The sequence below is a fragment of the Uranotaenia lowii genome, chromosome 3 (assembly GCF_029784155.1).
Source record: "Uranotaenia lowii strain MFRU-FL chromosome 3, ASM2978415v1, whole genome shotgun sequence".
NCBI lineage: Eukaryota > Metazoa > Arthropoda > Insecta > Diptera > Culicidae > Uranotaenia > Uranotaenia lowii.
In genome coordinates, this window is record NC_073693.1 from 229630799 (window position 1) to 229655187 (window position 24389).

At 35.0% G+C, this 24389-nt stretch overlaps 1 protein-coding gene across 1 annotated transcript; it reads left to right on the forward strand.

Moving 5' to 3' along the window:
* The first annotated feature begins 6992 nt into the window (after nt 1-6992).
* Nucleotides 6993-8828, forward strand: LOC129758173 (luciferin 4-monooxygenase-like). Its single transcript, XM_055755635.1, has 2 exons — nt 6993-7696; nt 7883-8828. Exons 1-2 carry the CDS (start codon nt 7027-7029, stop codon nt 8659-8661), a joined length of 1449 nt encoding a protein of 482 aa, XP_055611610.1. The 5' UTR covers nt 6993-7026; the 3' UTR covers nt 8662-8828.
* The last annotated feature ends 15561 nt before the right edge of the window (nt 8829-24389 follow it).

Sequence of the window (24389 nt, forward strand, 5' to 3'; positions counted from 1 at the left end):
ATGATACATGCTCGCCATGGAAATGTTTCAATCCATTTCGCCCGAGTCAAGTTTTCAATGGAAATTCATATGCACGTTCATGCTGTTTTTATTTTCAGCTCTCATTTCCGATTATGATTAGCAAAATCGGTCATCTTGCTCGGGTGAGACAAAAAATATTAATGAAACAATAATCTTCCGGTTGGTGATTTCCATCGACGATAGACTCATCAGCTAAAAGTTACAAATCGCTTCATTCAGCTAGATAATGGATATTTTATTCAAGCTTCGGCTTTTGTCTATGAATTGAACACAAAGTAGTTCCAATTTGCTCTTATATCAAGAGTTTTGAAGAGTGTTAAAGTGTACATTGTAAGTATTAAATTAGATTTTTGTTTTTTTTTTTAACATAACCTTTCTAAGCAAGAGACAAGGGATTTGAATTAAAAAGTTTAACGATCACCCCAAATAAACGAAAAACTTCGTAAAAATTACAAACAGGATATTTAGGTTGTTCATAAATAACGATACCTTATTCTGATGCCCATCAGCAGCCAACTTTCGCACATCCAATAACAATCTCCCTCCCTTTCTCGAGTAGCTTTCATAATTAAATGATAACAATAGGAAAATCAACATTGACCTTCATTGCCATAATTTGAAAATAATAAAATATTTGCCAAGGCTTCGGAAAACAAACCGAGCTTGGTTTTGATTGGTTTGGTTTAGTGCTTTTTTCCTCTCTTATTGGCCACTCCAGAAGCTGAGAATAAACTCAATTAGATCGAACCGGCAGGCATCGAAAATAAATGTTGATTCGGAAATTTCCTCGTCCCAAGGGAGTAAAGCTCGATATTATAAACTTTGAGCTGAGGATGGGGTTCTTGAAAGAATGGGGGCAAAATTAATTGGTAGAAAATTTAATTTTTATTCGAATAACAACAACCCAGTATGAGGACGATGTTTTCAAAATAATATGTAACTGTAGAAGATTGAAGTGAAAATTTTTAAAGACACTTTTCTCCAAATCTTATGTTTGCTTCATATAAATCAAGCAAATACATTTTTTTTGATTGATAGTTTTTTTCGTCAAAATTCAAATTCTTAATATGGATAACGCCAGAAAGCGCGGCGTTTGAGCGTTTCTTTGGCAGAAATGTTGTTTTACAGAATGTATCGGCAGGACCCAGGACATTTCAGACGATTTTGACAGCGCCGTTGAAATGTTTGAAGATTCTTAGAACACAACATCCAAAAGTATTTTTTTTTTAATATTTTTTTTTTAAATAAAGAATCCAAATGAGACGCATTAATTTGGAAAATTCCATGGATAATCATAAATTAGCATTCGTGCAATGCGGATATGGGGTTTTCATTAAAATTTTGTAACGATTGAACGATTTCTTTGTGATTCGAAGAATCAGTATCCTGAGCAGAATAATTGCAATCTTAGTGTGTAGATTGTATGCAGTTTTGTAGCTTGCAATGTGTTGCTCAATTTATTCCAATTTATTGTGTTCTTTGAATTATTTTTTACTATCCCCCTTTGTGATGTTTCAACTCCAAAAAAATAAGGAAATTTTAGGTTATTGTTAAGATCATATTCGAACAGTGAATGGTCCTGTGCTTAAAAATGGTTTCTTTTTTAGCACCACCACTTGAACACAGATGATTCGATTTTGAATTAGGTTTTTCGGGGGTTTTGAGAAAATGTTTGCCACTTCCTTTCACATGTGAGAAAAGAACTTCCAAACAAATGGTACCTATTTGGTTATATGAAAATTTCTCAACGCATCAATTTAAACGATTTTAAGTCTTCGGAGATAACTGTTTAAAAGCTTTAGCCAATAATCCTATTAATCCTGTCCAGGAAACCTGTAATTATTGCTTTCAGAGAGTGACCACTTGGAATCCACCTGGGAATTTCTGGCCAAATCCATCTCAAGAATGATACAATTCGAACAATTTTATGTTATATCCATAAAAACTTATTCACATTCATTTTGAACTTAAGAGTTAACTAACCTCAAGATCGCAAGTTTTCTGGAATTCGCCTTTTTGTGGAATACTAAAGAAATCTACTCTGTCATTCCTCAACGCAAAAATTTCAAAGTTTTTAAGTCTTCTGAGTGGACTGTTTAAAAGCTTCAGCCAATAATCCTACTCATCCCATTTGTGGGAATCGCCTGTCCAGGAAACCTGGAAGCTTTTTAAGAGTGATCATTTGCAATTCACTTGGGAATTTCTGGCCACAACCTGAGGCGTCATTGGCTGTTCGAAGAGTGCGAAAAACCATCCATCGCTTTCAACTATTTATTTTGGCAGTCTCTGTAATGACAAAAATAATACTCAGGGAATATGGAACAATTTGTACTCATTTGACACCAATTTGCAGCTTCTCACCATACTAGGATCGCTAAAGATCACTACTGCAGACAGTTTCAGTTTCTTTTCCCATACATTTTCAACAATTGCCGAATCACTTCGTGCTACGATGCATAACTTCGTAAATCCAATTCGCCGAACTGTTTATTTTGCGCCCTTTTGCTTCACGGCAATACACGGTAAAGGAAAACGACGGTAAAACCAAATTACACTCAAAAACGAAAAAGTCAATATAAGTCCTAAATTCAAATAATTTTGGAAAAGTTATTCAGTTATCAAATAAAACCAAGTTTTTTAGTTACAATGAATTCTACTTTATCAATGATTTGCAGTAATTAACTCAAATTTTTATTTATTGGTCCATAAGACCCATTTAAAACAAACTCTAGATTTAGTTGATATAAAATATATTGCGTTCATGGTCTTTGAAAACGAATGTTTTGTTAATTTTTTTTTCTATTACCTCTTGTCGTTAAAAACTCGAATAAGAAAACAATTTTTAGCTCAATCAGTTAATGATTAAACAGAAACGAATGAACCTTTGTTCTAAGCAAAAACTAATTTTTAATCAATTTGTTACATTTTCGTAGGTGATTGAAAGTATTAGAGAAACATGAGCTATCAAAGGACGAAAGAACATAAGCCGTAAATATCATGAATTTTTCGAAAAAAGATACAACGGCTCACCGGCAGGACTTGATCCTGCAATCTCCGCTTCAGTACAACGGCGCGATGGCCAATTTCACCATTGAAATTGGCCAACGCGCCGTTGTAAATAAATAAATAAAAAATTGGGAAAAATTACCAACCCTGATCATCACCATTCCAAATGCAAAGAACTCTCTCTATTGCAAACCCTTGCATCCCACATCTTATTCGTACATATTGTGAGAGTGCAAGAAAGAGCGTAAGTTTTGGCTCTGAACGCTTAGAAGCCGTTGTCAGCAATAGTTTTTTCTGCTTCTCTCATTGGTTAATGTTGCAAATACAACATCTGATTTTCAGCACTGGTTGGTTGCACTGCTGCTCGCAGAGCGAACAAAAAAGCTAGTTTCTCACTCACTTGAAGCCCACTCGATTGAGCCCACAAATTGAATGAAATTGTCTTCAGTATCGGAAAACATGGCGGACATTGATATTTATCCGATTTATAACATTGATAACGACTTCAAGTTGCCGCCGCCCGTGGCGTAGAGGATAGCCTTCAAGTCTTCTAAGCCAGGGGGTATGAGATCGAATCCGGGTCACGGCATACATAGAACACTTTCGGTGGGTTTGGTGGTTTTAGCATTTGTAAGATGCTAGCCATCATATCCTCGAAAGATGTACGCTAAGAGTTAAGAAAAAAGAAATCGTAAGCCAATAAAAAAGGAATCTCTTCGAGGAAACATCATTTTTCATTGAGATCCTGTATGTTTTTTTGTTCGTTTTTAAGTAACCATTTTGACGATCATTTACTGATTCGGTAGGAATTGAGATTCACTTTAATATTGTGAACGACTTGAGCTATCATTTCGAATGCGGTTTCATGTTTGCCGGGCCGTAGTTCCTCAAGTCTTGATGTCGTACGCTGAGTTGGAGTGCTCCTAACAGTGCGGGGCAGTCGGTTCTTGGCAAAAGCAGATCGGCAACGATAGAGGCTCGTGTTGCGGTCCGGTGGGCTTGCAGCGTGTCGATGTCGATTAGACGGCTGCGGTTTTGTAGCTGGGAAGCCGGAACGGGTCTTACTAGTTCAGTTCCAGAAAGTTAATTGCAAAAACGCCTCTGGATGGCCTCGATATGCTCCTAGCCATTTTGGTAGGGAGGGCACCAAACAGCCGAGGCAAATTTGAAGGTCGATCGAACCAAGCTACAGTAAAGGCTCTTGAATATACTTCAAGACCTTTGTCATGTGGAATAGAAGAACTAGATATCTGGGAGCTTTATCAATGATGTAGTTTGTGTTTGTGTGAAAAAGTCTTTCCAAGACATGCTCAACTCGTGCAACTGCTTCATGCCTATTTGTAGAATTTTGTGGCAACAAAAACTTGGTGATCGGTGGATCGCTCTTCCTTCATCGACCAGCATATAAGGTCACTTGGGTACCCCGAGATGGCAGCACAGAAAATCAATTTGACCACATCTGCATCAGCCAAAAATGGAGAATGAGCCTTCTTGATCTCCACAACAAACGAAACGTAGACATTGCATCTGACCATCACCTTGTCCTTGGCAAGATACGACTGATAGTCGCGCATGTCCAGCGGCGCGAGGAGAAAGTCGGATGTCTGCTTGAACTGCTTGAATCCCGAGCCTCGGAACTGTAGACAGACGGAACAGTCGAAGAACAGTGGTGTAGAATCAAGAATGCCTTTATCAGGACGAACCATGGTACTTTCGGTAAAGTCTGTGGAAGATGTGAATGGATGTCGGATGAAACTTGGAGGATGGTCGATGATCGGAGGAAGGCAAAAGTCGGAATTGAGCAGACATGTACCGGGTCAGCCAAAGCAGTCGCCCGCTTACGATATGCGGAGCTGGAAAGGCAGTTAAAAGAGCTTGTAAATGAGACAAGAGAGCCTGGACAAACTCCCTAGCAGAAGAGGGAGAAAGAGCCCCCACCAATAATGGTGATATTCGATTCAACAAAGCCAATGGAGACATGAAATCCAACAAAGCGCCCGGGGTTGATTGCATCCCTGCTGAAATGCTGAAAGCCGACCCTGCCTTGTCAGCACAAATGTTGCGCCGTCTTTCCTCTGACATCAAGAAAACTGCAACATTGCCGATCTACTGGATGTAGGGTATCTTCGTAAAGGTCCGGAAAAAAGGAGACCTGACAGATTGCGGTAATTGACGAGGCATAACGTTGAGCTGTACAATCTTCAAAGTACACTGCAAACTGGTAATGAACAGGATTCAGGAGAAAATTGACGCTATCCTTCGACAGCAACAAGCTGGATTCTGATCCGGACGATCATGTGTGGACCACATCACAACGCTTCGAATAATACTGGAACAAATCAACAAGTTCTAGGACTCTCTGACATCTTGACTGAATCGATTTGCAGTAGTCCAAACTATGGAGCAGCTAAACGACCTTGACCTGGCAGACGATAAGACATGCAGAGCACACTGGTCGACCTCACCGAAAGCTCCAAGGCAGCAGGTCTCAAAATCAATGTCGGAAAGACCAAGTCAATGGAAATCCACACGAAGGATCCTTCCAACTTCGTGCTAGCTGGGAGTGCTTCCAGTAGCCAGATAACGCGTGATCCGAAATCTTCATCCCAAATGTCAAATTCGTATTGTTTTACGGGTGTGAAACTTAGTGCACATATGCGGTGGCGACGCGAAAACTGCAAATATTATCATCTGCGCCTGGTGGCTTGGCAAATGAGGGACTTCATAGCAGGTGTCATCAAAATGCGCTAGAAACCGATATTCGGGAATGAAAGTGGAAATGGATTGGGCACACGCTGCGAGGAGCTGAGAACGAAATTTGCAGAGAGGCGCTTGAATGAAATCGAGAAGGAGCTTAAAGTCATACCAAGTGAAGGCGCTGGTCCGGATCGTCAACAAAGGAGGTCTTTTACCATGGCCCTATGTGCCGGAAAATCGACGCGGGACCGTTAAGTAAGTAAGTGAGCAAGTACTTGAATAATGGCTGTGAAATGAAAGGAAATTTAACCATAGCTACATAGAATCATTCTTCTTCTGAGTTAGCAAAATAACAGTTCTTCGAACAACATCTAAAAAACATTATCTATTTTATTTTCTTATCTCGATTGTTTGCCAAATATTTGACGATACCATTCTGTCGTTCTGTCAAATTTTCTGCAGCTGGTAAATATGTGTTCATAACAAGGATGTGACCAGAAAGACCACTGTCAACGAAATTGATAAATTTGATACAACTTTTGAGAAAAAAAAACAACGTTAAAAATCGCATAATTTTGTAGGTATTCATTCCACGATAATAACATAAAAATCGACTTCCTTGTTGTTCAGCGCAAAGCAAAGGCATTCAATTCATGGCAGAACGAGGTTTACTGTGTCAGCTAGCGTTTAAATTACACAGATATTTCTATCATATCATATCATCGATCGTACATATAGTTAATATTCTATTCGGACAGAAAATGTTTCAATTTTGATGAATATTTGCAAACGACTAAGTACCATCTAAGTAATCTTAACATGCACATATATTGCATTTATTGGTGCCATTTGATTGCACTGTAACGAGTGCGCCGCAGACAGCTGCTGATAACATTTCTCTAACAGATACAAGCACAAGGGTACATAAATTGTGGTAGGTGGTACCACTTCTTATCTGGCTTTTTTTTTTCTAGCTACCCATGGCCAGGAACATCAAATTTTGTTTTTTAGTTTGTTTTTTTTTTGTGTCAAAAAAGCAAGCTGTTTTCATTGCACAGATACACTTTTACTTTTACCCCTTTCGATAATGTACAGAGATAGCGCTGTTTAACGTAGATTGTAGAGACAATTAGAGAAGAGATTATTTCATCTGTGGCCAAAAAATAAAAACCCAATTATCACTCTGAGATAACATGGTGAATGTCTTTAAATGAACATGTACGCCTTGGAGGTTGAACAGATTATTCAAGTTTTCAAATCAATTCGGACAAGTTCGGCTGGGAGCTCGTAGCAAAAACTGAAATGCGTTCCCCGCTTAATTCTCTCACTTTCTACGATCCTTCAACGCGAACATGGAGAGGAACACTGGTACCTCCACTATACAACCCACAGCAATCCCTTGGAAGAGTAATACTCCAAGCATTGGATAAATATCCGGAGAAGATTGCTCAAATCCATGCAGAAAGTGACACCAAGCTAACGTACGGAGAAATGAAGCTCAGGACTGTTCGGATGGCACAGAACTTGAGCTTGCTGGGTTACGGGAAAGGCGATACGTTGACACTGGTGGCTGCTAACAGTGAACATGTCGTTCCACTTGTTTACGCATGTTTGACCCTGGGGATAGTTATCAATCCGTTGGAAGTGACGCTGCCGAGAGTTGGGCTTGCTCACATGATGAAAACGGTGAAACCGAGCGTTGTTTTTTGTGAACAGAGCTCTTTGGGAGAAGTTGAAGCTGCAATTGATATGATCGGTTCAAAGGTTAAAGTGTTCGTTATAGGTGAACGAGTCAAAGGATACAAACATGTCGAAGATCTTCTAGTCGAGACCGGTGAGGAAGCGCAATTTGTTCCTGCTGAAATCGAAGATGCAACGAAACATGTTGCGGTAATCCTTACAACTTCGGGTAGTACTGGACCTTCGAAAGCTGTGTGTCTGACACATGCCGTTTGCATTGCACATATGATAGGTATATTCGAATTCCACCAAACGGAAGTTGTTTTGTATTTTAGTTCATTATACTGGATGTCAGGTTTTTCTCTTTTGATATCGGCCGTAGTGGCCGGATCAACGCAAGTTATGACCAAAGCGGCTTTCGATCCAGAACTGGTGTTATCAATAATTGAAAAATATCGAGTTACATGGTTTTTCTTAGTTCCAGAACACCTGAAAACAGTCATCAATCATCCACAGGCTCGTCAAACCGATTTGTCCAGTGTCAAGCGCTGTCTTAGTGGTGGAGCTCACGTTTCAGTTGAACTTAAAAGAAATACTGAACAGCTTATTTCTGGTGTTGACTTTATGATAGCCTATGGATACACCGAACTTGCAGGTGTTATTGCACTTTCAGATAAAGGTTATTACAAAGAAGGCTGCACAGGCGTCCTTTACCCATACTGTCAAGGAAAAATCGTTGATGACCTTGGAAGGACATTGGATACCGGCGAGGCGGGAGAGCTTCTCATCAAAACGGCCTACACCTTCCTGCGGTACGAAAACAACAAGAAAGCGACTGATGAAACACTAGACGCCGAAGGTTGGCTACATACCGGGGATATTGGACGATTCGATGAAGACGGTTTCCTTTTTCTGATCGATCGTAAGAAAGACATCATTCGTTACAACGGCCACATCATATCGCCGAATGAAATCGAAAACGTGATCCAGTCCGTTCCAGGGGTTCTGGTCGTGTGCGTTGCAGCAATCGCTGTGAACGGACAAGACGTGCCAGCAGCTTTTGTGCTGAAATCCGAGGGATCCCACCTAGACGAAAAACATATCGAACAAGCAGTCGAGCAGAAACTTCCGAGCCATTGTCAACTGCGGGGTGGAGTGCACTTCGTCGAACACATTCCCTTTACTATGACCGGGAAGAAGCACCGAGTAGGAATGTTGGAATTGCTGCAGCAGCAAAAATCGGAAAGCAGACAGTGAAATCGTTTTTTTTTTTTTTGTAGCGGCCCACCACACTCCCCCACACCAAAAGGCTCAATTGAGCCCCCTGGTAATGGACGCTACTGTTCTCAGCATGTCTGGCAGCAATGAATAATAAAAGTTAACGCGCGCAAATTTTAATCATGCTGAGAACACAAAATTGTTTAATGTCGTGCGAGGAAATGTATTATTTAACTAAATTGACAACAATATGAATCTCAATGGAAAATAATTTCCTTTGAAGAGATTCATTATACTATATTTACTATTACACTAATTATATTTACTAATTTTATCAAGTTATGTTCAATAATTTAATAAGATAAAAATACAAACTATAATTTTTTAAAGAATAATAATATTAGAAATTAACGCTACAAATATGCAAAAGGTAAGCAAAACAAAGACTGGTTGATGATCGACTGTTTTAATGGTTCAATTTTTCTTTCAAAAGCTGTATCACTTTGGTTTTGAACATGGAACGATTGGTTATGTTTTTAATATCAGTTGGTAAGGTGTTGTATTTAGTAGGTCCAATAAACGAAATTCTTTTTTGCCCTAATGATGTTGTGGATCGGCTTCGTTGCAAGAAATCTGACTGGCGAGTGTTATGAGTTCGCAACCCCGTAGTAAAATGGAGGTTTTGAATATTTTCAGTTGAGTGTAGATTATCATAGATATATATAACAGTTTGCAAATCACAGAGTTCAGATATTGGAAGAACGTTATGCGTTCTTAAAGAGTATAGCTGAAAGGTAGGGAATAACAAAGGGAGTTTTAAGATGTTTTTCAAGCATCTATTCTGGAGCGTTTGAAGTTTCTGTAAGTGAGACAAAGAAGCTCTTCCCCATATCATAACAAGGTAGTTCAAATGAGAGTGAATAAACGCAAAATAAAATTTAAAGAGAACATGTTGGGGAACAAAATTTCTCAGTTTCCAAAGAACACCGCAAAGAGGAGTAATTTTTTTTTCCAGGTGTTCAATTTGACGATTCCATGAAAGAGTTTCATCTAAGTAAATTCCTAAGTATTTGAAACAACTAACTCTCTCAATCGTATTACCATTCATAGCTGGGTCATTAGTACGAAGTAGCTTTTTATGCGAAGAACGAAACAACATGTATTTTGTTTTAGTATAATTTAGTGAAAGTAGGTTTGAATTGAAATATTTTGAAAGCAGTTTTAGGTCGTCTTCAATGTGCTGAATTATAATATCAGGTGAAGTTTCTGAATAAAAAATTGCTGTATCATCGGCAAATAAACGTGCTGTGCCTTTAAGTTGAAGGTTACATAAATCATTTACATATAAGAGGAAAAGTAATGGCCCGATATTACTCCCTTGTGGTACAACCGATATCAATATTTCTTAATTCGCTTCTTGTATTTTCAATAGCCACAAACTGCTTGCGATCTTCTAGGTAGCTACGAAGGATATTATTTGCTGTTCCTCTTATCCCGTATTTATGCAATTTGGACAATAATATGTCATGATTTAGAGTGTCGAAAGCTTTTTTGAGATCCAAAAACAATGCCCCAACAACCTTTTTTGACTCTATTTACATATGATAGATTCCACTAATTCTGAGATGGCAATTTGAGTGCTCGAGCCTGATCTAAATCCATATTGCAGTTTATAGAGTATATTGTTCTGATTTAGAAAGTCTACAATCCTCATTAACAAGAAGCTTCTCGAACACTTTACTAAAAACGCTTAAGGTCGAGATAGGACGATAGTTATTGACGTCAAGCGAATCGCCAGCCTTAAAAACAGGGATAACTTTCGCAATTTTTAGACAGTTCGGGAAAACTCCTGACTCTAATATTTGGTTAAAATATTGTGTGAGTATGTACGAGAATGTTTCATGGTTGTTTTTTAGGACATTAACAGGGAAGCCATCTGGTCCATGACCCTTTTTATTTTTAAGTGAAAAAATAACTAATCGAACCTCGTTTACATTAGCGGGTCGTAAGAAGATTGTATTTTCTACCTGTGCGATATGAGACAAATGATCATTTTCAGTGTCTATTGGAAATCTCTTTAGCCAGGTTCTTTCCAATTGTGGAAAAATGTTTGTTAAATTTCTCACAAATCTGTGTACTATTGGTTATAACACCTCTTTCATCTGAAAGGTTGATTGAGGAAGTCGTTTTAGATTTACCTAAGAGCGTATTTATGTTTTTCCAGAGCTTAGAATGCGGAGAATTATTTAATAAGCGCTCGTAATAGAGCCTTTTACATTCTTGTTTTTTTGCACTCACTTTTTTATTTAAATGAATTAACATCTCTTTCAAATTGTTATCATTAGGATGCTTTTTTGATCGTTTAAATAATTATCTTTTATTTTGATGAGTGTCCACAGGTCAAATGTCATCCACGGACAGCAATTACCTTTAAGTTTTACCCTTTTATTAAGTGTACGAGTAGAAACTTTCACAAAGCGATTGTAAAGTTGATGTGATTTCTTGTAGGCCTTCATCAACACTTTCTGGTAGTTGAATACTGTTTAAATAATTCACAAATAAGCTGTTTAGTTTAGCGTAGTCAACTATCTCTTTTCTTAGAATTGTTACATTTTTATCACCTAATAAATTGAAGGACGTGAGTATTTGTAGATGGTCACTAACATCAGAAAAGATTGTATCATTTTTCAATCGATCTAAGTCAATTTGCTTCGATATTACGTGATCTAGAATATTCCGAGTTGTTGGCCTAGTAGGAAATGTGTTTGTACAAGCGTATCCAAAAGATTCTAAGATAGATCTATATTTTGCTACGGTATTCAAATTAACCAGATTCACAGGAACGTTTAAATCACCTACAATAAAGCAGGAGTGATTATCAGCAACAGACGTTAGAAGAGATTCAATTTGATCACAAAACTTGTTAAACGAAAATGCAGGGGGTCTATATACGCCATGAACACAAATTACTTGACCACTTGTACAGATTTCGACACTTATTCGGTGAAAGCCATCAAAAGTTATATTTTCAGTAGTTTTAAAATTCAAATTTGTTTTTATATACATAGCTAGGCCTCCATATGGTTGATCACGGCAAGAGAAAATAGATGTATATCCCGGAATGTTGTAAATACAACAGTTATCTTTACCAAGCCAAGTTTCACAAATAACAATAACATCGATACAAACATTAAAATGATCAATAGTTTGTAATATGCAATCAAATTTATCTAAATTATTCATACTACGTACATTCCATTGCAAAATTCTAAAGGATCTTGAATCATTATTAAAACTACTTAAATTAAAATCTTCTACATTTTCGTGGTATCTATTAATTAAACTATCCATTGAATAAAATATATAAAAGTTTCAAACAGTTGTAGATTTAAGATCTTATTTTGATCGTGGATCAGCATTGTTCCTTTTTCGTTTGGGTGAAGGACTTTCATTTGGAATCGTGGATGTGTTATTTCCTTGCTGAGTGACATGCATGCTCATATAACGATTCATTTCGAGTTTAGTTTTAATTATATCAGGTTTTGAATTTTCTGTTTGTTTGACCAGAATGGCACCATTTCTTCCGGGCCAGATGTATTTGGCTCCAATTAAATCTTGATATTCGCGCAATTCAGTTAGAATTTCCATAGATAAGGGCGTCAATTCATCCCTTATTGTGACGTTAAGCGCTTTACCATCAACTACTAATAAAGGATCTATTGAAGAAGAGGCAAGTTTCCCAAAAATTTTTTTTTTACTAAAAATTTCTTCTTTTATGACTGTATCTTTTAATAAAACTTTGATCGGTGGACACTTTTCATTGGGTTTGTTCGAGGATATTAACCTAACAGCGTTTAAAATGGACTCAGTTTTAAGCTCGTAGCCAAAAGTGCCACATGTTTTGCGTACAAGTTCTTGTGTATTTTCTCCATTTTTGTATGGCATTCCGAAGATCATGAGGTTTTTAGAAACAGCTTCCCGGTTAAATCGGTCGAGGTTTACTTCTAATTTAAGGACCTGATTAGAAAGATTTGAATGCTTAGATTTGAGGTCAGTTACTTCTTTTTCAAGAGCATCGTTTCGGAGTTTTATGTCTTTGAAATCAGTCTGAATTTCATCGAATTTCGTGGACAAAAATTCCTGCGAAGCCTCTATCGCAGTAGTAACTGATCTCATATCTGTTTTGATTGAGGTCAATTCATGTGAAACCACATTATAAACGGTCGTTTCAATTTTAGTATGGATATTTTCGATAATAGTTTCATGATCTTTCCGTAAACTTATTATTTTGGCGTAAATACATGCACAGTTGGCATCGCAAAAGTATTGCTGCGCTTTCATTTTGCGAGCTGCACTGCCAATCAAATTTTTGCACCGAAGATGAACGCTCTTGAAACAATATGCACAAGTAAGTATTTTATCAAGATTATTTTCAGTATTATTACACTCTATACAGATAACTTCGTCATCACATTCCATGTTCGCCATCGCCATAATACAACGATTAAAAGCTAAAAGGAACTAACTCGTTTGATGAAACGCACAACTAAAGCTAGAAATTATTAAAATTAAGAAATAAGAGACTTATAAATTTATTTTTAATAAATGCACAACTAAAACTAGGATTATTTAAGAAAACAACACAATAAATATTGAAAAGGAAAGACTGTTATGAAAAGAGGAACAAAAATTTAATTAAAAAAACCCTAAGCTATCTTAAATTATATGTATGTACGGAGATGAGAACTATTTAATTAAAAGCGTTATTTAAAAGGGTTCAATGTCAAAATCGCAACTCAAATTAAATTTTAAGGACAAAGACAAACCTAAATAATGTGTGTGTACGAAATTAAAGATAATGTAATTTAAAGCGCTTGAAATAAAAAAAAAAATTGATTACATAATATTAAACGCACAAAAAAAAAAAATCTAATAAAAATCTAATTTAAAACAAAAGAAAAATCATTGCTTTCCAAAAAGAACAATTTTCAAGTTTATGTTGCACTGTGTACGACTATCAAGAATACGTTTATGGTAAATCATTGCAGTTGGTCACATTATTAATGTTTATAGTTACTCGAATCTTTATTTGCATCATTATTAAATGTTTGCTTCTCTATTATATAATACTATCTCGTTTTAATTCTTGTGGGAATGACAATATTGATCCAAACAACAGTTTACTTATTATCTCCCTTGGTATCCTTTATGATTTCTAAATATATTTTGTTTAAAATCATTTAAATCTTAAGGCTTTTGTTTTGATCACCAGTAAGTAATCTTGTAAAAATTTAGAAAGACGAAATTTAGAAAGAAGAAATTGTAAATCAGACAAGATGTGAATTATAAAAAAAATTATTTGCATTACCCTTATGCTATTGGAAAATTCGGTTCAGAAGGAAATAATCATCCACAATATGTTAGCAATGAAATGTGACAGATCTGTTCCGAATAACTTCAAATTTAAATAGGCTTTGTCAAGAAATTATGGGTTAATTTGAGAGTTCTGTAACGCAATTTCTACACTACATTATAAAATCTCAAAATATCTGCCTCATGAAATCATAATTGCTTTGATAAATTAAAATTTGAATGCCAAAATACTCTTAAATTTATTTTTTAAAGAAAGATGACTTTGAAAAAAAATTTTTTTTATATATAAGAATGAATGTTTGTCTGTCTGTCTGTTCCCTTAAGACTCAGAAACTACTAATCCGATCATCGTAAAATTTGGCATATGACCGTTTTCAAGACCAGAGATAGTATTTTTAATTGTTATAGAACCTCCGACTTGGGGGAGGGGGCGGGCACCCATACAATTTTATCATATTATATGGCAAAATTCATACAATTTTTAAGCAGTTTCAATCAAATTTTCTGCAATACCAGTTTTACAACATGATATGATTTATTGAATAGTTGAATATTTTTTGACATATTCATATGATTGGTTGTATGAAACTCTCTTTTTGAAAGGGGGAGGGAGACTAAGTAAAATCCATATAAAAAGGGAAAAAACTCGAACAGTTTTTAAACCATTTTGATCAAATTTGGTACACATCTAAATTTTCAACTGATTAGATAATAATATACATTTTAATGCGTTTACAAGTTTAAATTTAATGAAATGATGAACAGATTTGAAATTATCTTCCAAATTTGTGGATGCTCTTATACAAAACCAACCTAAGTTTTAACATAATTCGAAAAAAATCCAGCGGTTTGTACCAAACTGGTCATGGTTTGTATTGAACAAAAAAACGAACACACACATATAGGATCTCAGTGAAACTTCATGTTTCTTTGAAGAGATCTAAGTTTTACTTAACTCAACTAATATAACAAAGTTATATGGAACCCCCTCCTTCCCTTCCATCTTCTCCCTGCAAGACGGAAGGGTTTATAAAAATCATAGAAACATATCTCGTACCCTTATACCTTCGCATGCCAAATTTTATTCAAATAATTTGATGAATTCTCAAATTATGCCGACGAAATTGTATGAGGGCCCCTCTCCTTTTCCTTTGTACTCATGGAAGAAGGGTAGTGTCGTTAATAATAAATAAACCATTTCTTGTTGCCCTAATAATTTTTAAAGTGAAATTTGAATTCATTTCATGAATAAGTTCTTAAGCTGGGAATTTTATTTAATGTATCCTCCCTCCAAAATCATTTAACCATTTCTCGTACCACATGCTCTCCAATGCCAAAATTTCCCTTTCCTATCGTCCGACTGGAAGGAAGGAGTTATACCAAAAAACAATAGAAACTTGTTTTGCACTCAAAAAACCATTCCATGACAAATTTTCCTCAATTTTTCTAGATCTATGCAAAAAAAATGGTATGAAAAAATTGTAGAAATATTTTTCGTATTCAGATACACTTCCATGTCATATTTGGTTCCATTTATTTGAATAGTTTTCGAGTTATGTAAAAAAATTTAAAGGAGCCCCCTTTTCCTATTCTTATCTCCCACTGGAAGGGGGAGGGATACCAATGCTTCAGGGAATCATTTATCATGCTCTTTTTTGCTTCCATGCCAAATTTTGCTCCAATTGCTTGATTTGTTCATCAGTTAAACAAAAAATGTATGATAGCCTCCCTTTCTTTTTTTCTATTTCCCTATTGGAAGGAGGGAAGGATGTAAAATATTGATCGAAACCACCTTCTGCCAAATTTTGTTTCATTTGCTTGATAAGTTTTTGAAAAATATGAAGATTTGTAAGAGAGCCCCCTTCCTTCTTATCTGAGGATTCTGAAATATTTTTAAAAATATTTCTCGTACCCAAATACCCTGCCATGCAAAATTTGGTACCATTTGCTCGACCGGTTCTCGAGTTTTGCAATCATTTGTCTATTGTTTGGTAGCCTCCCTCTCTCCTACTGTGAGGAGGAGGGGTCTCAAACCATTATGGGAACCTTCTCCGGCCTCAAATACCCTTTTTTGATTATTCCGTGAAAAGCAGTATAATTTTAAAAATCATTTTTCACATTATACCGTTTCGATCAGACCTTGTCGATCGTAAAAATTTTGAAAATTTAAACTGCGACACAAAAAATAATAGGGAAAAAAGAGAAAAAAAGTGAACAATAAGCCACAAAGAACAGAGTTCGGGGTGGAGCTCAAATCTTGCCAACCGTCTTTTCAAAGAAAAAAATAACTCAGCATATAGCCACTAGATGTCATTTAACACAAACACGACGAAGATTTGTTTATTTTCGTTAAATATGCACGCAAAGGAAAAAATCACTTTCAAGCATTAATATACAACCTGTCTGAACGTTTTTTAATGATAATTTGGTATTTAACCACCATCGCATGAACTTATTAAACTAAATTAAATAATAGAAAAGTTTCATTATGTTTCCAAACGGTAAAGTTTTAGATGGTTTACTTACTAACTTGATCTGCAATTGAAAAGCTATCGATCCAACGTTTTCAAGGAATGGCTGTAAAATCTTAATCTTTTGTTTGCATTTTACCACAGAGAATTTTACTGTGCAAGCTTGATGAACTTAAATTATCAACAAGGTAAACACAAATTTTCCCCATATATTTTATAGAGGTATTGATAACACAGGTCTTCAAAATTTACTTTTTCCGAGATGCACATAGTTCAAGACCTTGTCATGACTAATTTGGAGGCTCCTTCGGTTTTTTCTTCCATGGGCTCTCGTTTTCCAGATGAAAGTTTTAGCTTTTTAAGCAAAATAGAAATCCTTGAAAAAAATTTGCAGACCTTAATGCCACGCAACGTTAAATTTTCTAATAAATTGTCTGAAATTTGGAGAATCATAAGTCCTTTGAAACATTTAGGAAGAATAAAGAAACCTTAATTGATTAGAGGATAGCAAATTGATTCGAAATAAATAATGTTGCATAAAGGTGTGTTGGTTTATCAGTTACTAATGATTAATTTATTAGAAACTGATGAATTTTAATTCGGAACACCAGCAACTTTAAAATATGTTTTGAATCGTAGGAAACAAAAATGATGCCTGCTGTGTAAGTTTTAAACAGTATTCAAAAACAACTATTGAATGATTGTATGATTTGAACTGATAAGAACACTCATTTGAGCTTCAGGATTCCAACCATACTAACTCTATCCATCTATTTTCTATGAATGCTTCCTACAATAACATTTTATGTGAGTAAAATGTATAACTAGTCAATAAATTCAATAAATGAGAAAATATGAGTGGGTGAAACGCAAATTTGTATGTAAACAACAATTTTCGACCACGTGGCGACGAAATTTCAAAACATTATCAGGGATGCCAATTTGATGAAAATTTCATATTTCCTTAAAAATCTTGGGCCACAATTCGATTTACATTACTTTGGGATTATGAATTCCTCTAAAGAAATGGTGTCTAATGTAATGATACCAGATTGGCTGATTTTATTTACGAGCCTACTCGGTTTTTCAAAGATAAAAAACTTAGGAAATCAAAGTTTGGGGGTGGTCCGGTTTTGGAGGAAAAAACCTTGTTTTTTACCCGGATATATCCACAATTTTGGCGAAATCAAAACCAAAAGTTCCAAAAAAAACTAACGATGTATGATTTTTGCGTCAAATAAGCATTTTTGTTTCATCAAATTGAACTTATAACCTTTGTTTTCAATTATAAATAAGATCAATGCCACTGAGGCGTCTCGAGAAAAATTAATTTTTCATGTTTAAATTTTGCATCTCATGAAATTTTATAAATATACCAGGATTTGGACTGATAAGTCTGGTTTTTTATTTGAAAATTTTGAATTCCAATGCGTGGATTTTGCAAAGATTTCTGGTAAAAATTCGGCGTTCGGCCTGGAAAGGTTAAACATGTGACATTTTGGATTTTGTGACTGTCTAAAATATATCCAAAAACCCTCTTTGTTCACATCCAATCGAATTCCAATTCCAATCGAAAATATAAATCCTTCTAACAATTAACTTTATTATGATATTGGTTGCATCTTAGGAAGTTGAGGATTAGATACATAAGACTGAAAGCAGTTTAAAAAAAAAAACAACTGCCACTCCTTTTAAGTATCGCGGCAGTTCGTTTAGTTTTCGTTCACTTAGTAATCAGCACCATCTAGTGGCTTTATGCCGAGTAATATTTGAACGAAATACTAACGTATTTGAATTCAAATTCTTACACACGTTTTCGGCTCATTTTTGTTCTGGGCCAGAACTCTGTTCTCTGTGAATAAGCTTCACATAAGCAATCAGTTTTTACGTAAAACGATCCGATTAATTCCCTCCTTTATTTGTTTGAAGATAGGATAGGATAGGAAAAAATATAGGGTTAAAGAAATAATAGGTACAGTCTCTTGATGCTGGTTGGTTCACCAAAACTTTTCAGTTTTGGGAACAACAACCTCAAAAATGACCATGTTTGTCGACCGGCTGTCTGTTTTTTGTATCGAAATTTTTCGAGATAATTGTCTCGATTCATTTGTACATGCTCAGCAAGTGTGCGTAAGAAGTGTCAAGAACAACTCTATGAAATGCTCTATTTTACAACGTTCTTGAGTATAATTAGTTTATCGTGTATCAGAAGACCAACAATAAATAACTTGAAGAGTAAAGTACAACCATGCGTTCTAACTTTAGTCCTGATTGTCCGTAGTTATATCCTGGTAATAATAGGTTACAACATCACAGTCTCCTTTCACTATTTTTTGGCATTATCGTAAAGCTTCCAAATCTTTTAAGGGATCAAGTATTGTTATTTTTTTAGTAGGTACTATATAATTTTGCAATAACATGTGGTCGAAAATTGCAAAATACGGTGAGTTGGTTTTAAAAAAAAAATGATGAAAACTAGAATGTGGGATCAAGGCTTCATTCTCCTATATTGGTCTAAAACGCTAAGTTCTGGCGTAAACAATTTTCATCAATTTTTTTCATCATCTATTCCTATGTGAGGTGATTAAATCATAGAAAACTGAATTTGAATTTCAAAACTGGAGAATTAAAAATGTTTTCTTTAATTCAAATATGAAATTGTACAAATTAATCTTTACAGCCAGAATGTACGTGTTTTGTACAACCCATGATTTTACAGATAGTTTGTCATTTGTTCCATATTTTGAGAAAACTTTTGTATGTGCCTAAATTTAGGGATAAGGCAACAATAAACTCGGTTCTGTGGCCTTAGCCAAAGTTATTTTTAACAGCATTCTCTTGAAAAATCACTGCTTTCAATAGGAAATTGAGGAACAATTTGTATGTTAACCAACTATGTCCCAAAGTTTCAAAGTCCTTGGACATTTTATGTTATCCTGTAGTACATAAACATAAATTGATGATTCTGATTGATTATATAAAATTTAAGATGAAATTTTTCAATGATGCTCAAAAGCATTGGTTCATCATGTTGAGAGTAAGCATTTAAGATGACCCCTTTGCATCCGAGATTGCTTGCATTGTGAATGAAAAAATTGCGAAAGATTTAGTCCGGCTCGATTAAACGGATTTTGTGAAAGAAGCCTTAGCGTTTTCTTTATATTTCTTAAAAAATCTTTCAAAAAACTTAAATGAGGTTATTAAAAACTTTAATTTTTTGGTAAAAACACATTTTTTTAAATTTATCTTTATTCAAAAATTAATATTTTTTAACGTTGAGCTTGCGATTCTTCCGCAGCTTATGCGCTTTATGTCTCCCTTTTTTATCTGAAGTTTTATATTCTGCTTGGATATTAAAAAAAGTTGCAATGATAGTTTTGCAATCAAATATTCTGATTTTTCTGGTTATTAGATAAAATTATCAGGATTTTCCTGGTCCGAATACAGGTCAGAATCATACTGGTCTGTCAGGTATTAAACAGTGGTTTAATGATTTGCCTGAGAAACAATTTGTTTTAGTTCAGCCTAGATTTTCATTTTGTAGGATTTTTAAAATAAACGTACTCAATCTTCAATATGAAGTGTTTGAAAATTTCATGGCATGTATTTTTTCACAGGGGTTTCTTATTTCATTGATCATCATGCACCAACGTTTTGTCATACAATGTAAACCACAGTAGTAAAATGCAGAACAATAATATCATTTTTCGACCCAAATTTTTCATTCATTCATACATTTTTTCTGATTAATTCATCTTTCAACCCACATCTTGAGAACTTCTACTCAAGAGCTTTTCATCAATACTATATTCACAAAAAACCAACTTTAACTTTGGTTCTTGTAAAAAAATTAATGAAATACCAAGTCCTTCATTTGATTGAGCTGATTGAACTGACTTGAAATCAAGGAACATTTGATTAGATTAGATTAGAATGCCAAATTTGAGCTATTAGTTATTATTCTTCTAAAAAAATATACTTTGTTTCCTTCCCTTCACTATCAAAATCCCAATTTATCGATCGCAACATATTATTAACGATTCTTGTCAAAATGTAACGAAACCAAAGTAAAGCGCAGGTTTCCCACAACAAAGGAAAGTTGCATGGGAGAAATCTTTCTTTAACACGAGTTGAGTTGAGATCAACGTCAAAGTTTTTCGCCCCGGGTTAAGATAAATGATATCCACATTCCGCGAAAGTTATGTGGATTGTACCTTCTACCTAGTCTTATGATTTACCGGTAAAATTTTCAACACCAGCTAGCGGGAAACACACTGCTCTTCCTTTTCCGGTTTACTGTTTGGTTGGAACACGAAGGGCATACCTGATTTCTTCTTGGTGGTGAAAAAAGAAAAAAAAAGAAATGAGATTTACCTACATAAGATAAGAGTTACGAGTAAAACGCTCCAGTCTGCAAGCCTTCATCTGCAGATAGACAGTAAGTCGGGCTCAGGAAACGAGAAAGTTTGGTGTGAAAGGTTTTTTGAACTGGTGTTTCGCCTTTTTTATGCACTCTCAACGGAAACCAGAGGAAGGATATGAGTTGTGAACCATGAAAGAGATATTTCACTGTAAGTACAGCAGAAGCAGAAACAGAAAACCTAATAGAGTGGTTCTGTTGCAAAATTGTGGAACACAAACGGGTTAAAAGGATACGTTGAGTTGATTATTTAGAGCCATGAAGGCATCCTGAACGAATTGAGATGATGGAGAGCGTTCCGGGAAGAGTGATTGTTCTTGGATTATAATTAAATCATTTCAATTATCTTATCTACCGGTCAAAGAGAGAAATAGGGAGTAGGTCGACTTCTAGCAACAGCTAAGCTCACCCAAATCATCGTTCATCCGGATCCGGCTGAGGAGCTCCGATGGAAGTGCTGACTGCCACAAATTGTACCTCAATCAACAACAACCACTTGTAAGCTGAGCTGTGCAAGTCGTCCTTAGTCCAGCAAACGATGGCGACGATGACGAAAACATAATCTTCAAGCAGGAAAAGATCCAAAAGACAGCATTTTCTTTCTCGTTCAACCGAAGCCAGTCAGAAGTAGGAAGGAGATTCATTAAATCTCCACTATAAAACGTAAGCTTTGGATCAGAAGCTGGCAAACGGCTTAATTTTTGTAAATTCCGGATGGAAAAGTTCATGTTCGTGGGGATATAAACGATGGTGATAAACCTTTTACTCAAATGTGACATCCATTGAGCATTAGGAAAACGTAAAATTTTGTTTACGGTGGTTATTTATCCAGAAAGGAATTTTTCGGGGGCTTGTGATATAGCTCAGTTGGCAAGTCTGTTGTCTCCTGAGCCGATGTCCGTGAGTTCGAGCCCAAGAGTAAACATCGATAACAGTTGTACCGGATAAGTTTTTCAATGACTTGTCCGCCAACTTCATCGTTGATATAAGTCGCGAATGACATAAAGATGTTAAAACGACTATAATCGAAACAAAAATAAAAAAAAAAAAAAAAAAAAAAAAAAAAAAAAAAAAAGGAATTTTTCCTGACTATTTTTTTTTTCAAAATTTTCTAGATCATGTACTTAAAAGTTTGATTTTTGTTCAGTTGTTTATTAGAATCTTCGAAAGCCCGCAATTTAATTGATTGTAACAATTTTTAAATAAAATAATATTTATGCTTACTTAGAAGTTGAGGTTTTAGGGGCAATTGCTTCTTCTTCTTCATCTCCTTTTTCTCCAATTGGCCAGTTTTCTTTGAGCTAAACCAAGGAATATTATAATAAGATAGTGCCGAGAACCATATTGGATTTTTTTTCTGTGACGTGAAAATTTATTTTAAAAGACAGAAATTTCGAAGATAAACACGTTACGGAACGAAAATGTATTCCAATTTACATTTTAATGTGAAGTAAGGCCATTATTTCGCTTTTTTTTTAAAAGATAAGTTTTTTATCCATTGAAGATGGAACTACGATTTTTTTCAGGCAAAAATGAAGAAAAATTCTGCAAAAAGAACCAGTAGTAGTTGATCGTTCAACTGATTGTCATGATTTTTATCTTATGTAAAACAGTAAGCATCAATTAATGATTGTTAACTCAGTTTATTAAAATACCAAAAAAAAAATTGTAGTTTTGTATAAAATTTAGGCCGACACAAATTTCAAATCCTTCTTTTGTCATTCGGAGTTTGAACATCGCGAGGGGGGATAGTAAAAAATAATCCGAAAAACAAAATCATTGCACAAATCCTATAAAACAAGTAATTTTTTATCAAAAAATTAAATAAAATCAAGAATACAAAAGGTGATAAAACTCTCATCTTCCACAATCTGTTTTTTGCTCTTGTAATTTGTAATATTTCGAAATTTCGAATATTTGATTTTTTTTTGAAAATTTCCATAAAATACATCAAATTTTATTTATTTCCCCCTTCGGGATTTTTGCAAACTTCGAAGGGGGTGGAAGGGGTGACAAAAGAAGAAATTGAAATTTGTTCCTGCCTTATTGAGGAGCTAAAACTGCACTGACTTGAAAATTTTCATGGAAGACTTTGAGCTAATTTAAAAGTTTTTCAAATTTGAGTTTGGAAAATCCGCCATTTTTTCGATCTTCGAAGGTCTATTTTATAGAAAAACTAGCAGACCCGGTAAACTTCGTCTTACCATGTTTAACTTGGCGTCTCGCTTTCGTGAACATGTCCTAGTTTTTTTGCATCTCCTTTTTTCCGTTTACTCGAATTGCAACGCTTAATTCTATCGGAATCAACCCTAAAAATTTTAACTCAATTCTTCGGGTATTTACATAGATTATCAAAACATTACCTTCATTCAATCAATCTTACATGCATCTTTTACAGGAAAACTTTTAATCTACTTTTCTTTGAGTCGGATGCTTTGAATAATGCCGAATGGTGTCAGGTATCATCTTCCCGTTGAAAATTTGAGTTTTTCAGCACTCAACGTGACCATCAAACTTGGCAAGCCTCATGCAGCATGCTTAAAAAAATCCACTTTGTAGCTTGTTCCATAAATAACTTTATGTTGATAATATCTATGTTTCATTTATTGAATACCATTTAGTTGGTTTACTCCCCTTTGCTCGAGTTCACATTAAGGTTGAAATCGGAATCAAAAGTTTCTCATTAATTGGAATTTATTGCACATGAAACTTTATGGAAAAAGAATTTTGAATATCGGGACCATTTAAGGAGTATTTGCCTACAGCAGTACTTTCAGCTCCCGAGTTTCTTCGGAGAGAAGATTTTTTACTAACCATTTTCAAGCAGCTTTTTGTTCACTATTTTCACCCTTGGAAGCAGTGGTAATTAAATAATATCCATATTTTCATCAAAACCATGTCAAAAAAAAGTTTACCGTTTTATTATTTATTTCAGCAAAAAATGCTTATTAAATTCCTTTGAACATTTACCTAATTAATAAAAAAAAACGATCGGGTTTGAAAGGAGGAAAAAGTATGTTAAGATCATTTTATATTCAACCGAATTACAGCAATTTTATTTGCATTTTTATCCTAATGGACATATCTGCCAATTGTTTTTTTAAGATTCTAACTGAAACATTGAGGTTTTTGAAAATTAAATAGATCGAAAAGAGCTAATCTGTTAAGGCTACAATGATTCCATGAGTTCATTCCTTTTTTTTGGAAGTTTTCATGTACATATACCTCGAAACCTTTAAAAACATATAAGTGTCTTTCGGCTATCATCACAGTTCAACTTTCATATTCTTTCAAAAAGAAATTTCTAAGTAAAGGTGTATTTGCCCCATTTACTGATGCAACTGAAAACACATTGCTCTTTTTCAGATGCGTCAGTGTAAAGACTTTAAAATAAATTGAATACTTTTTCCTGTTTGTCTTTTTTATCAACTTTCATTGATATATCTGCAGTTTTTCCCCAAAATAAAATAATGCTTGGTACTTCAATTTCACTGCACACTGTT

What these genes read in the sequence shown, in the direction of transcription:
- LOC129758173 (XM_055755635.1), top strand. Translation starts at nt 7,027, where the DNA reads ATGCGTTCCCCGCTTAATTCTCTCACTTTCTACGATCCTTCAACGCGA. An exon ending in TTGCATTGCACATATGATAG is followed by an intron (nt 7,697 to 7,882) that starts GTATATTCGAAT and finishes GGTTTTTCTTAG; the next exon opens with TTCCAGAACACCTGAAAACA.